Below are 15,444 nucleotides of genomic sequence, written 5' to 3' on the forward strand. Positions count from 1 at the left end.
GACATATATGTCATACTAGTGACGTCATCCATTTGGGCGTGATGACGTAATCGACTATTTTTTTAAATAGGAATAGGGGTCGAGTGCTAGCTCATTTGAAAGGTTATTCAATTCCCTATTCAGTAATATAAATATTAACATGATTAATTATACAGGGTGTCAAAAAAAAATTTTTTAATTAAATTTATTGACACAAAAAGAAGAATGCATGTAATTTATTTAATTCAAAATACATTCTACTGCTGTCAGAAAACAGAAATTAATGTTTATTAAACAAATAAACATTACTTTTCACTTAAATTCAATGGTCAAGCTGTCACCCATCTGCCTCTTGGCAGTTTGAACATTAAATTTAAGCAAAAATTAATGTTTATTTGCAATAAATTTAAGCAAAAATTAATGTTTATTTGCAAGCAACAGCAGTAAAATGTATTTTAAATTAAATAAATTACATACATTCTTCTTTTTGTGTCAATTAATTTAATTTAAAAACAATTTTTTGGACACCCTGTATAAATAATTATCTTAATGTTTATATTACTGAATAGAGAATTGAATTACCTTTCAAATGAGCTAGCACACGACCCCTATTCTCATTTAAAAAAATAGTCGATTACGTCATCACGCCTAGATGGATGACGTCACTAGTATGTTATAATAATATATGTCAAAAAATCATATTTTAAAAATCGAATAAATTTTTTTATTTTACATTTTTTTTTCTAATTCTGTAAATAAAGCAGTTTACAGTGGTTTCAAAATATAGTGAATAACCCTGTACAGCGAGTTTTACTACAGGAAACAAAATGGTCCAATGAAAAAATTTAGTAGTAAGGCTTGAGCTGTCTGTTCTTCAGAACAGTATTTTTTTGAAGCAAACGAAATTGTTGGTTCGAATTGGAAATTAAAGATAAAACAATTGCCAATTTTTCCACTTTCCTTGAGAGTAAACAGTAGCGATCAACAGGTAGCAACAAAATATAACTTCGGGAGATAGTATCATAAACTTTGGCAACAGTGGTAATCTTTGACATTATCTAAGATTAATATTTTGACAATATCATAGTCGCGCTAAATGGAAGTAATAGAAAACGATTTTATTATTAATAAATAGATATTTATAAAAATAAACCAAAATGGGTGAAAATTTTATGTTAAGATAGGTATTTAGAAAGGTATTTGCATGAAATATCTAACAATAAAACAATAATAAATAATCATTTTTTGTTATGAAGCGAAACAAATTTCGATTTTCGCATAATTTTGGCACGGTTTTTAATGGACTTTTTCTTGGAAGGTTTCACTTTATTTTTCGTTTGATTTACTTTTTCCATTTTATTAAACTATTGATAATATTTTTAGAATAAAAAATCCTCCTAAAACTTTATATACTCGCATTATATATAAATTCGAAATATTTTTACGTAACATATACTTACCTGCCTACATATAACTAAAACTCACAATTAACAACAATCTATTATTTCAAAGAGGCCAACAACTTATACAACAACAACAAATATATAATAAATGAACTATCAATAAACACTACTTTCTTATGAAACAACAGAAACGAATTCTTAAATTAACACACTACTGCACTGAACAGATATCGATAAAGATGACAGAACAGATTAGAGAAAATCTGACGCAGGTTTGTCAAAATGACAGTGATAATTTCTCTATGTTGCCTAATTTTCCTTTTTTCAATATTTTATTTAGTTATAGAGTAATTTCCACGTACTAACATATTTCTGAAATTGGGCTCTATACCGCCATTCTTTATTATATTACGAATATGTGTGCCAAATATCTCAACAAAATATTCAAAATTAGAGCCGCAATCTTGGAACGCGTTTGTTGCTACCTGTTGATCGCTACTGTAGCCTCTTAAATAAAAATTTTTCCTAACCCATAAATATCAGAATATATACATACTAAATAAACGAAAGTACCTATATCAATAGATCGCAATAAGTAAAAAATAAAATTTTTAAAATATCTCACATCGATGTATTTCCTATTGAAATGGCTTTAGTTTTAGTACATTCCTCTACAGTTCATATAACATATATTTTTACACAGCACAGCCTTTTAGAACTCCGTATAAAACTTTAAGTTCGGGGAATATGATATTCTTGATGAACTGGCGCGTCTTGTCAGCCAGCATCTCTCGTTGGGGGTCCTTCTTGTAGATCTTTATTCCCGGTTTGTGGACAAGGAACGCGTTGTCCAGGATCAGGAAGTCGTAGTTTAACACGCAGAAAGCATAACCCTGAAAATATGTTTATTAATAGTCATACTACTTGAGAAGATTACCAGAAAGACAATTAGAAATAATAGAAGACAACCATGTCCAAAAAGAATATATTAGTTCTACATCATCTGGACCATCTCAGAGTGGTTGGGGGTAGTTACCCCCTACGATAGGGGTTGATGAAGTAAACACTACTCACAGTATATTCATTTATTATCAACTCGGAGTACGACTGTAAAGAGTTGGTGTGCTAATGTACGTTCACCTTCGAAAGAGGCAATACAAGATCCAGTTCGGTACAACCAGATCTATCTCCAGACGAAATAAATCAATTTTTTTATTACAATCACAGAAAACATAATTACATCCCTTCCCACTATTAATAACGATATCCTCTTCAGTTACAGAAATTATCCTTCCCCGAGCAAGTCCTTTTGTTTCCGACCTGTTGTGGAAGATGAGATCTCTCAAATAATTAAATCTCTTAATAATTCCAATTGTAAGGACGTTCACGAAATTAATAGCACGATTTTAAAAGAAACTTACCAAATAGTTTTAACACCTTTCACTCATCTTATTAACTTAATTCTATCAACTGGAGTATTTCCAGGAGCACTTAAGTACTCAAAGGTACTACCTATCTATAAAAAAGGTGATTCCTCGAAAACTGACAATTACAGGCCCATAAGCATTGTTTCTACATTCGGGAAAGTGATTGAAAAGGTGATCAAACAACAATTATATTCTTATTTTGAGTCTAAAAGTTATTTTAGCAACTCGCAATATGGATTCAGAAGTGCTCGTTCTACTACAAACGCGGTATAGGGCTTTTCATCGATTGTCATTTGTTTCGAGCTTCTGTCATATGTTGTATAATCTGTGTATAATGTTAATATACACGGATTATACGACATTTGACAGAAGCTCGAAACAAATGACTGTCAATGAAAAGCCCTATATAATATGGTGAGCGAGGTGATTGAGAGACTTGAACGTGGCAATCGCGTAGCAATTTCTCTCTGCGATTTGTCGCAAGCTTTTGACTGCGTTTCACATGACATTTTGCTCCACAAATTAAATTATTATGGAATCAGAGGTATCCCTCTTAAGCTTATCTCTTCGTACCTATGTGGCAGACATCAGGCTGTTGTGTCTAAAGGTCATCTCTCCGATTTTCGACCCGTAAAACATGGAGTCCCACAAGGTTCGGTCTCGGGACCTCTTTTATTCATTATATATGTCAACGATTTGCCTAATTTCATATCTCCGTACAAATCAGTACAATTTGCGGATGATACGACATACATAATATCAGGTAATAATAATGAGGATTTAAAAATGGCTTACGAGGAAGTTTCTGATAAATCTAGTACATGGTTTGCTGCGAACAAACTAAAACTTAATACTGAAAAAACGCAGGACTTGATTATATCTGCAAGTGGTTTACATGGCGATCCAGATGAAAAAGAGACTGCTAAACTATTAGGAATAACCATAGTCAATCGATTGAACTGGTCGGCTCATATTTCACAAGTAAAGAGGAAGCTGTCTAGTTTATTGTTTCTTATTCGTCAAGTAGCAAGGGTTGTCAACTTTGAAACATTGAAGGTGACATATTTTTCTTTATTTCACTCGCACCTAAGCTATGGATTAATCTTATGGGGCAATTCAACAAATGCTCTTCAAATTTTCAGGATGCAAAAGAAAGCTATCCGAATTTTAGCAGGGGTTAGTTATCTGGAACATTGCCGACCTCTCTTCATTAAATTAAAAATTATGCCGCTACCTACTCTGTTGATATATCAAGTTCTGACTGAAATTCACAGAAAAAGGGCCCATTTAATAAAGCAGTCTGATGTTCACGTTCACAATACGCGAAACTCTCACTATTTGCGAACAAATCGCTGTAGATTGCGTCTTTCAGATAAAAATTGTCTTAATTATAACTATTACAATATTTTACCAAAAGATATTAAACAGCTAAGCTGTAACAGTTTCAAAAAAGTCATAAAAAGGTATCTGTTGAAGCATTGCTTTTATTGCTCGGAAGAATATATTGCAGAACATCCACTGAAATGCTTACCGTGACACAAAATATTTTTTGTTAATCTATGTTTCTTGTTTATGATATTAATAAGTTATGTTTTATATTTCTATTTTATACACCTTGTACTTTTATACACCTTGTAATTTTTATAATTTTTTGATATACCTTGTAATTTTGACTTGCTACAAACAATATTTTTGTAAAGTAGTTAAATAAATCTATCTATCTATCTATCCCTCTGATATATCTCAATTATCAATGATGATTGGTCACGCAATGAAATTAGAATGCCTGCTGATGTTTTCTGTGTATATAAATAAAAGAGAAAGTGTTGATATTATTTATGCTGAGTCGTCTTTGGTCATGAATTAGTAATATGTAATATTGAATCGCTGACACCGCAGGATTGACAACTGATACACTTGTGTGGAGTAATATGGATCACGTAATATGTATAATAAACAAACGTGTGTTTGTTTACCAAGGACATTTAAATTTTAAAAGAATGTGTCTTGCTCTTCATTGGATGCTTAATAATGTGATGCTGATGCAAGATGCTGTGAATCCCAATACAAGAAGTTAGAACCGACAGAAGAGAAAATAGAGGTAATAAGAGACCTAAGAAATAATGAAAGTAGACTATTCAAGAATATTCAGAAATATTCAAAGTAGGAAGAAATATAGGTAGGTACTAAGGAAAAAAAATAGCTCGACTTAATGAGAAATATGTGAAAACGAAAAAATGCCAGAGCACTGGAACTAGAGATTGCAATTGCTGGATCCAGCATCCAGCAATCCAGCTGGATCCAGCGCTTTTTTTCAGATGCTTGATCCAGCAGCGCGGATCCGCAAACGTGTCAAATTCGAAGTAAGTTATTTAATGTCTTCATTAGCCTCTTTATTCAAAGCCCTGATTCGGCAACTTGCCATTCTATCGCGCTGGCAGTAGCTCAGTATGCTGGAAAGTTTCTATAGCTTAAAAGTTTGCTTCGATAAAGCGTTGATATACATTGATTCTGCGATAAAATTCTCTGCAGGCGAGTGGTCAATAATCAATGAGTTAATCGCCTCTTTTAACCGGCTGTAGAAGCTCTTTACAGAATAGTGTCCACTTTGATAACGGCCGACACAACCATGAAATTTGTCTTAGACAAACTAAATAGCCAGGACTCTAGCCTTAGTGCCGATCTATCGGAAGCACTACGCAACAAAATTAAGGAACGGCGTCTCTATGAGATTACAGGTACATTAGTGTATTTACAAAATCAGAAAAAGTATGACGAAAGATTAAACAATCCTGGTTACTTCCCCATGACGAAAAAGAATGCAATGCGACAAGAGATGAAAAATTTGTTGTTTCGTATAAATAAACAAGTAACTGTGGAACCAGTGCAAGAGATAATGGAAGAAGATGGGTCAACTAATCCGGAGCATGTGAATTTTACTTTGGAACAAGAACTTGAGATTGAATTGAAACGAGAAAGAGAAAACATTTATAGCCAAAAAACTGATTCTCAAAAATATTACGAAAAGATTTTGGAGAAGGATATGGCGGTTTATGTGCCCGAAGGAGTGAAAGGCGATCGTTTGTCAATGGTCTATGACTATTTGATGACCTTAAAACTGACCAGCACAGAGGCCGGAAGGGCTTTCTCCGCAACCGGCTATATGTGCAGTCTGTGCGAAGAAGGTAAAGCCTATGTTTTTAAGGTATCACTTACATATAAAACTAAATAATTCATGTTTCTGTTGTTTAGAAATTTGGCATACAGACAAAAAAACATTAAAATCGTGTTTTTATTTTGATTCCACATTTTGCTGGATCCGCGCTGCATCCAGCTGGATTCAGGCCAATCTTGCAAAAATCCAGCTGGATTGAAAATGCTGCTGGATTGCAATCCCTAACTGGAACGCTCATCTGCCCAATTCATAAGAAAGGTGATAAAACTGTCTGTGAAAATTAGTAGTAGGTATATCAGGTATTTATTAGACAAAAATTATCATCATCAATGGTGTTACAGCTCTAGTTGAGCGTCGACCTTTCCTAGTCTATTTCGTCAGTCGTTTCTGTTCATCGCCAACCGGTGCAAATTTTCTGCAACGATCTTCCTCGCATTCTCGTCCACACCATCCCTAAATCTCAATATTGGTCTACCTCTACTCCTATTTCCCACTGGTACCGCTAATGGGGTCTGTCTGGGTAGGTAATTTTCATTTGCTCTTGACACATGTACAGCTCATCAAAGCCTAACTATTTTTATGAAAGACATTAAATCTCTACGCCCATTACTCTTCTTAGCAAATATTATGAGAAGTAAACTAAAAACCCACGAATATCAAAGCTAATAGGAGAATACCAGGCTGGTCTTCGACGAGAAGAACAACTTCTTCTTTACGTGCCATCTCCGCGACGAAGGTTGGCAATCATCATTGCTATTCACACTTTTGACACTACAGCCTGAAAGAGTTCAGTTGAGCTGCATCCAAACCATTCCCTGAGATTTCTCAGCCAGGACATTTTTCTCCTACCTATGCTGCGCCTTCCTTGAATCTTTTCCTGCATAATTAATTTTAGGAATTCATATCTGTCACCACGTGTTATATGACCCAAGTATTGAAGTTTTCTTATTTTGATGGAATCCAGTATCTCCCTGCTGTTCTGTAATCGCCTTAGTACTTCCTCATTGGTTATTCTGTCTGTCCAGGTGATTCTCAGCATTCTTCGATACGTCCACATCTCAAATGCTTCCAATCTATTGAGGCATTGTTTATTAAGAGTCCATGTCTCCACACCATACAAAAGAACAGAAAATACATAACATTTTAGTACTCGCTTTCTAAGATTTAGGCTGAGGTCTCTACTACATAATATTTGTTTCAAATTAGTGAATGCACTTCTATCCTTTTCTATTCTAATTCGTATTTCTTTGGTATAATCGTTTGTTTCACTCATGTTTGTCCCTAAATAATTATAATTCTGAACTCGTTCTATCGTCTTATTATTTACGTGTAGATTGATGTTTCTAATATTTTTCTTTGATATAACCATGAATTTTGTTTCTTTGTGTTTAGTGACAGACCAAATTCTTCACTCGTTGCAACAACTTTATCTAAAATTCTTTGTAGATCTGTAATAGTTTCTGCTATTAGTATTGTGTCATCGGCGTATCTAATTTCACATATGGGTAGTCCATTTATTTTTATGCCTGCTTCTTCATCTTCTAATGCTTTTTTTTGAAGAACAACAAAACCGACCAAATTTTTATACTAAAATTAGGTATTCTAGTTTTGCATATGCTCTTTATTAGTTTTAAACAGATTTTAAACTATGTCACGAAACGGACTTTTCGAAGCAATGAGATAACTAGGAATATCAGAAAAACTGATATGATTAGTTAAAATGTTGTTAACTGATACAGTCAATAAAGTCTGGATAGAAGGAAGTACAGTCAAACCCGCTTATTAGAATACCGGTTATAGGAATATCCTGGCATAGAAATTTGAGGTCCCGAAACGTTTCTACTAGCCACAAATGATCGGTTATTAGAATATCTCGGTTATACTTTGGCTTGGCACGAAGCCTATTCCATTTAAAGGGTTCGACTGTATTCAAAAATCAGTTTAACGTCAATAGAGGATTACAACAGGGAGACACCCTATCAAGAGATTGATTCAACCTAGTCCTAGAAAAGATAATTAGAGGAGCCAAGATTCAGTCAAATGGCACGATTCTGAACAAAAGTGCATAGGTTTCGCAGATGACCTGGTGTTTCTGAGACGTTCAAGAATAGATCTTCGAAAAATGTTCACAAAATTTGAAGAAGAATGTAGAAAATATGGCCTGACTACAAATCAAGAAAAAACCAAGCATATGGAAATAAAAGGGGAAAATACAGAAGAAAATAAATGGATCCCTCTAAGGATGAACGAGAGAGAGAGAGAGAGAGAGAGTATAAATTTGAGAAGGTATCAAAATTTTAGTACCTTTGAGTAACAGTTACGAATAGAAGAGGCGAAGAAAGAGAAATAGATAAACGGTTGTTGAAAGGTAGCAAAGCAGTAGGATCATTAAACACACTGTTGAGGGCAAAAACGTGTCAAGGCAGCCAAGATTCGAACTTATGAAACAATAATGAGACCAACGGTGTTGTATGCACATGAAAACTTGGGTAATGAATCAGAAAGAAGAGAAAAAGGTGGAGAATTAGGAGAGGACAATCTTTTTCTGGTGATATAAAGGAGGCTAAGGGGGAATAGCACAGGAGAATAAACCAGGAGCTAATGGAGTAGTTAATAATAATTGTATTTTACTAGATATTGAGTTAAAAATCCCTTACCTGTGTCATTTTATCCATCTTTCCCTCCCAACTAAGCCTTTCGTCGTACAACGGATCCGCGTGAGTACCTATGAAGATAGGTTCCCAATGGAGGAACTTCCACCTCCTTTTTCCCACGTGGAACACGTGCAGCCCTTTGGTCTCGTTCGCCGATTGCCATTCCTCGGCTTTCGGCACCGTATGGCATCCGGGACAAATTTTTTTATGGAAAGGTATAGCAGTACCGTTAGCCAGCATCTCGCGCAGCTGAGTCTTATTCTCCGGTACTTGCTGGTCGGCACTCACTTCGAAAATATTCAGAGGGTATACCTAAAGAGAAAACAAGGTCAATAAGCGTGTACAATTAAGACATGTACAGGGTTATTCACTATATTTTGACCCCCTGTAAACTGTTTTATTTACAGAATTAGAAAAAAATGTAAAATCATTGGCGTAACTAACGCCAATGCAACCAATGCGGTGCATTGGGGCGCAGGCCTTAGGGGGCGCAAAAAACTGATATTCTGGAAAAATTTTAGCAAAAAAATATGTTGAAGCAAAACTACAGAGATCCGATGTTAATCTAGATGATGAAAAGAATCTCCTTCAGAAGTGTTTAAAGACTGTGAGCGAACTGCGAGGAGAATTCGACGATGTCCTGGATCAAGCCAGAAAGTTAGCTGCGAAGTGGAATATTGATTCCTCAATGACCTCCAAACGCAAAAGAAAAGTAAAGACTTTTTTTGACGAACTTTCTAGTGACTATGAGTTTAGTGATACTGTGCATTGCTTTAAAGTTAAGGTATTTTTGAGAGCTGTTGATATTCTTATTTCACAGTTAAACGAAAGGTTTAAATCTATGGTATGTATAACTGACACGTTAAGTTTTTTAAACCGAGATAATTTATAACATTTTTCTGACGAACAACTTGTAAAGTCAGCCTCTGAGTTTTGTAAAAAATATGAATCTGATGTGACTCATGCTTTGACCAATGAAGTAATTTGCTTTAGAAATGTAGTCAAAGACGATATCAAAAGTAATAAAATAAGCAAAATCAGCCACTTGGCTGATTATCTATTGATTATGAATAAATTTATTGCATCAAGTGTCCCAAACGTAAGTACATCATTAATAATGTTTTTTACATTACCCGTAACTGTTGCACGTAGTGAAAGATCTTTTTCTAAACTAAAAATAATAAAGAACTACTTAAGGAACTCTATGTCTAATATTAGACTGTGTGATCTTAGTGTAATTAGTATTGAACATGAAAGAGCTCGGTCTTTAGATGTAGAAAAGTTAGCAAGACTGTTCCTAGAAACAAAGAGCCGCAGGGGCTTTGTCAGGGAATACGAATTAACGTACAGTGTTGTTCCTATGAGCTGTAGGTAGGTTTGACTGTAAGAATGCATCATCTAGTAAAATTAATCAAAGTTTGAGAAAGGAACATAAACATTATATTGTTGCTTGCGATATCATGTATACTATACTGTATAGGGCACTGAATAAATAAAAAATGTTGAGTAAAGTAAGTAGTGTATATTTTATCGTCCTAAAAAGTACATTAATTAATTGTAAGTATATAATGTGATACTTACTTCAGTTATATTATTGGTATTTGGAAATGTTCAGTAACTTAAGGGGCTATCCTAGTGTAAAAGTACGAAATTCATATAACATACTTCATAATGGTTCAGTTGGTAATTCATATTGGTACAGTTCTTTTTATTTTAAAAATTAAAAAAAGTATGTGAATTTCGTACTTTTACACTAGGATAGCCCCTTAATTTTACTTTCAATTAATTTTTTGAATAACTTTTTAATAATTAACTTTAAAATTACTGTTATATTTCTTCTTTGTATAATCTTTCTCTGGAGAAATGTCGTGTTAGTTTCGTTAGAGGTGGGGGGGGGGGGGGTGTGGAGAATAAGTCTGGGAATAGGGGCGCAGGTCAGACTAGTTACGCCACTGTGTAAAATACCAAAGTTATTCGATTTTTAAATTATGATTTTTTGACATGTATATCATACTAGTGACGTCATATCTGGGCGGGATGATGTAATCTTACCCAAGTCACTGTTTCACTCGCGTATCGATCAACGTCACATATGCAGAAACCGAGATATATTGTCTGTAGCCTGTCTTTTGCGGATGCACGTGTACACATCACTGTTTGCGTTTTAAATTGTTCAAATTGTGTAAATTGCGGTACTTTACGTGTCTGTTGCTTTCAAACGGAGAAGGCAGAGAGAGAGATGCGTCCGTTCACGTCGAGAGACGGTAGCAGAGAGGGTAACTGTCGCCTGCAGCAGTCGACCATCAAGACGGAAAATCTTCTGTTGCAAAATCTAAGCATGTCTGTATCTTTGGGTAGGGATAAACTGGGAAGGGGTGACACTAGGTACTGTTATTCAGGGTTGACTTAAGAATTATTTAAAACTAAGGGTAACAATTATCGAAATAATACAGCGAAAAATATAACATTATTTGTCGCATGTGAAAATTAAACAAAGTGCCCATATAAGTAAGTAAGGTCGTAAACCTGCAAAATCCTTGTACAAAAATGCAGAAACCAACAACTTTAAGAGTTGCAACGTGGAATGTGAGAAGTTTGTTCTCTGCAGGAAAACTGGATAATGTTGAACAAGAAATGAATAGACTAAACATCGATGTTTTAGGAATCAGCGATACACATTGGCCAGGATCCGGGAAATGTTCAACACGAAATAATGGCGTATTTTATTACTCCGGAATCGACAACAACACCCATCGGTACGGAGTTGGAATCATCATTTCAAAGAAATGGAAAAATTCTCTGATTACCTGTACTCCTTACTCAGAACGCTTAATATTAATACAAATTAAAGAAAGACATAACTTAATAAATCTTATTCAAGCCTATGCACCAACAGCAGATAAAGATGACGATGAAATAGAACAATTCTACAACGACTTAGAAGAAATGCTGAAAGCAATAAAAAAGCAACACATTAACATAATAATGGGCGATCTTAATGCCAAGGTCGGTCAAGGTAAGGTAGGAGAACATGTAGGAAACTATGGACTTGGAAACAGAAACGACAGAGGAGATCGATTGATTCAATTTTGCCAGAGCGAAGACTTCGTAATAACAAACACCCTTTTTAAATTACCTCCTCGGCTATTATATACATGGACATCTCCACAACATACCAAAGAAAAAATAGTGAGAAATCAAATAGACTACATTCTGATAGCAAGGAGGTATCGTAATGCTGTTAAATGTACTAAGACGTACCCAGGAGCTGATATAGGCTCAGATCATAATCCGGTAGTTACTGTGATAGAGGCGAGACCAAAAAAGATAAGGAGACCACAAAGAAAGACACTAGATTTAGTTAAACTTAGAAACAAAAATATACAACAAGAAACAGGAGAAGAAATAAATGAAAACCTCAGTTCAGTGCAACAACAAATTAACGATACAGATAACGTTAACCAAAAATTAAAGTACATAAATACAGCTATACAAACAGCAGGAAAGAAACATCTGACAAAAACGACAACAAAGAACAAGGGGTGGATGACACAGGACATACTAGACTTGATGGAACAAAGAAGAAATATGAAGAATTACCTAGACAAATACAAAGAAATAAACAAACACATAAAAAAGAGAATAAAAGAAGCCAAAGAGGCGTGGATTAAAGAACAGTGTGAAGAAATGGAAACCTATGAGAAAAAGTACGATGCGTTCAATATGCACAAAAAAGTAAAAGATAACAGGAAGCATAAAGAAATGCCAAATAGGTAAACTTAAAGACAAAGATGGAAACCTTATTGTAGATCTAGAGAATAAAATAAAAAGATGGACAGAATACCTGAATGAATTATTTGAAGACGATAGAAACAACTTAACTCAGATAATCAATGCAACTGGGCCAGACATATTGAAAGAAGAAGTAGAATACGCAATAAAAAACGCTAAAAATGGAAAAGCAAACGGACCTGATGAAATCCCTACAGAACTGCTGAAGCTTTTGAATGTTCAATCCGTAACCATAATATTGCATATATTCAATACAATATACAGTACTGGTATAATACCACAAGAATGGTTGCTGTCTACGTTTGTCACCATACCGAAGAAAACTAAGGCAGTGCAATGTTCAGATCATCGAACAATCTCCTTGATGAGTCACCTGCTTAAAATATTTCTTAGAGTCATCCACAACCGAATCTATCAAAAACTAGACATCGATATTAACGATACACAGATGGGATTCAGAAAAGGATTAGGTACAAGGGATGCTCTCTTTGCCCTGAACGTTCTAACACAGAGATGCCTAGATGTTAACCAAGAGGTACACGCCTGCTTTATAGACTTTGAAAAGGCCTTTGACAAAGTTCGCCACAGTAAACTCAAAGAAATCCTGGAGAGTAAGAACATTGACACCAGAGACATACAAATAATATTAAATCTGTACTGGAATCAGCGAGCTAATATAAAAATAGAAGACCAAACATCGGACGAAATAGAAATACGTAGAGGGGTACGACAGGGTTGTATATTGTCACCGCTCTTGTTTAATATCTACAGCGAACAAATATGCCAAGAAGCTCTCTCATATGCAAACGAAGGGATAATAGTCAATGGAGAAGTTATCAATAACATTCGATATGCTGACGATACTGTGATAATGGCAAGAACAGCGGAAGATCTACAACATCTAGTTGAAAGTATGAATGAGATATGTAATAACTACGGCATAAGGATGAACGTCAAAAAAACCAAATATGTGACCTTCAGTAAGAATCCAATAAATGACACTATAGTATCACAATAAGCGGTACCCAACTTGAAAAAGTAAACGAATGGGAACCCTTATCAATGAAACAGGTGACCAAAATCACGAGATAAAAAGACGTATTGAAATTGCCAGGTCTACTTTTATAAAAATGAAAAAATTATTTTGTAATCGTGATATTAGTATTCATCTACGAACTAGAATGTTAAAATGCTATGTATTCAGTACTTTGCTCTACGGTGTTGAGTCATGGACTCTTAAACAGAGGAATATTAAAAATCTTGAAAGCTTTGAGATGTGGTGCTACCGCCGTATACTAAGAATAAGTTGGGTGGATAAAATTACAAATGAAGAAGTAATACGCAGAATAAATAACAAGCCAGAAGTTCTACTGAATATAAAAAAGAGAAAACTTGAATACTTAGGCCACCTGATGAGGGGACAAAAGTACACATTCCTACAAAACATAATGCAAGGAAAAATCCAAGGACGAAGAAATCCAGGCCGTAGGAGAATGTCCTGGATGAGAAATTTGAGAGAGTGGTTTGGCTGTACCACTAACGAATTGTTCAAAACAGCAGTAAATAAAATTAGAATCGCCCTAATGATATCCAATCTCCGATAGGAGAGGCACTCAAAGAAGAAGAAGTCCATATAAGTCAGTTTTAGAATCACTTACTTTAGAGTGTTTGTTCTGCAGTGGCTCACTGTTTTCGGCGATCATAGCCAGGAACTTCTCTATCACACCTGGACTAGGATACAGTTCAATATCCGAGGGAAGAATGAAGTGAGTCTGCGCAGTTTCTCGAGCAACGTTTCGACCCACATTTACCGGATACAACAAATTTTTCTGAGCTTTGTACATATTTTCGATGGACACGTTGAGGAAGGGTGGTACCACCGAGCAGTTGTAGGTTTTCCTAAATGCGTTGCCGTATTTAGGAACCTAAAAGAAAAATTTTCTGTTATAAAATAATTATCTTGTGTTATTTTCTGTACATGATGAAATTGTTACAGCACATGGTAACATTTTTGTTTGGACTAGAGTCTTACCTCTTTGGGAACGTGTTTCGTACTAAAATAAATATGAAAGGTCACAAATTGTTTGACCATGGGAGTGGTGCAATCCCTAAGGTACCTTATGGATTCGAGAGTATTTTTAAAATCAGTTCCTGGAGCGTGAAGGGCTATACTTATAGGTCCGTTCCACCGCTCCAACAACGGCACTAAGTTGTCCATGAAGGAATAATCCGCATGAGTTGTGTATGTGATGCTTTCGTGGCATCTGAAAGTGTAATATAAAAAAAATATATGTTTTTAGTTATTTAGGTGTTCTAGAAAATTTCTAGGGAAGAATCACCTATTCGTACTATTTTGATAACATAATAGTTACCTGTGACTGACTTCAGCCGCGATGTAGTTGTAAAGTACCCAATAGTCGCCTCGTTGTTGTATCTTTGGCACCAGAGGTTTGTCTACGCACGCAGTTAATTCCCGTACCCTATCTAAAATATTAGAAATAGCTTTAGAAGAATGCGGAATTTGTGGTACCACCATGATGACCGGTACCACCGTGTTGGTGAACATGTGGATGAACAAGTATAGGGCGCAGCTGCCCATCAGTAGCTTCATGATGAAGGATTTCCGGTTCGTATACATTTTGGAGATTGCTAAAAATTCATAAAAAGTTATTTTAGTGTACTACAACAACAAACATAAGTCATTTCAGTTATCTAAGGTTTATCGACACATTCTAAGAATCTTGTAGATCCACATTATCGAGAAATTTGTGAAATATGAAAATATGAAATATGAAATGAAATACTCACATTAAAGAAGAAAACCCCGTGGTTTAGAGAGGAAGTTAAGATAAAATGCGAAGAAAAGAAGAAAGCCTTTTTACAATACAGAACAAAACAAACACAACAGGCATACAACCACTACAAACGAATCAGAAACGAAACGAATACTTTAGTAAGACAAATAAAAAAGGAGCACTAGCAGAGTTTCTCAAAACAGATGGAACACTACTTCT

At 35.0% G+C, this 15,444-nt stretch overlaps 2 protein-coding genes across 4 annotated transcripts in view; both read right to left on the reverse strand.

Moving 5' to 3' along the window:
- LOC126890563 (cilia- and flagella-associated protein 251-like) overlaps nucleotides 1–15,444 on the reverse strand; it is a 438,236-nt gene that overhangs the window by 30,349 nt on the left and 392,443 nt on the right. The window lies entirely within an intron of this gene.
- LOC114328245 (beta-1,4-glucuronyltransferase 1-like) lies at nucleotides 599–15,078 on the reverse strand. The gene is made up of 5 exons (XM_028277037.2): nucleotides 14,803–15,078; nucleotides 14,463–14,694; nucleotides 14,089–14,355; nucleotides 8,642–8,950; nucleotides 599–2,275 (listed from the first exon to the last, which is right to left on the reverse strand). Exons 1-5 carry the CDS (start codon nucleotides 15,066–15,068, stop codon nucleotides 2,078–2,080), a joined length of 1,272 nt encoding a protein of 423 aa, XP_028132838.1. The 5' UTR covers nucleotides 15,069–15,078; the 3' UTR covers nucleotides 599–2,077.

Source organism: Diabrotica virgifera, chromosome 8, assembly GCF_917563875.1.
Source record: "Diabrotica virgifera virgifera chromosome 8, PGI_DIABVI_V3a".
Taxonomy (NCBI): domain Eukaryota; kingdom Metazoa; phylum Arthropoda; class Insecta; order Coleoptera; family Chrysomelidae; genus Diabrotica; species Diabrotica virgifera.

Coding starts and splice junctions, on each gene's coding strand:
- LOC114328245 (XM_028277037.2), bottom strand. CDS start 15,068: ATGTATACGAACCGGAAATCCTTCATCATGAAGCTACTGATGGGCAGC. Junction 14,695..14,802: donor GCGGCTGAAGTCAGTCACAG/GTAACTATTATG, acceptor TTACACTTTCAG/ATGCCACGAAAGCATCACAT. Junction 14,356..14,462: donor CGAAACACGTTCCCAAAGAG/GTAAGACTCTAG, acceptor TTTTTCTTTTAG/GTTCCTAAATACGGCAACGC.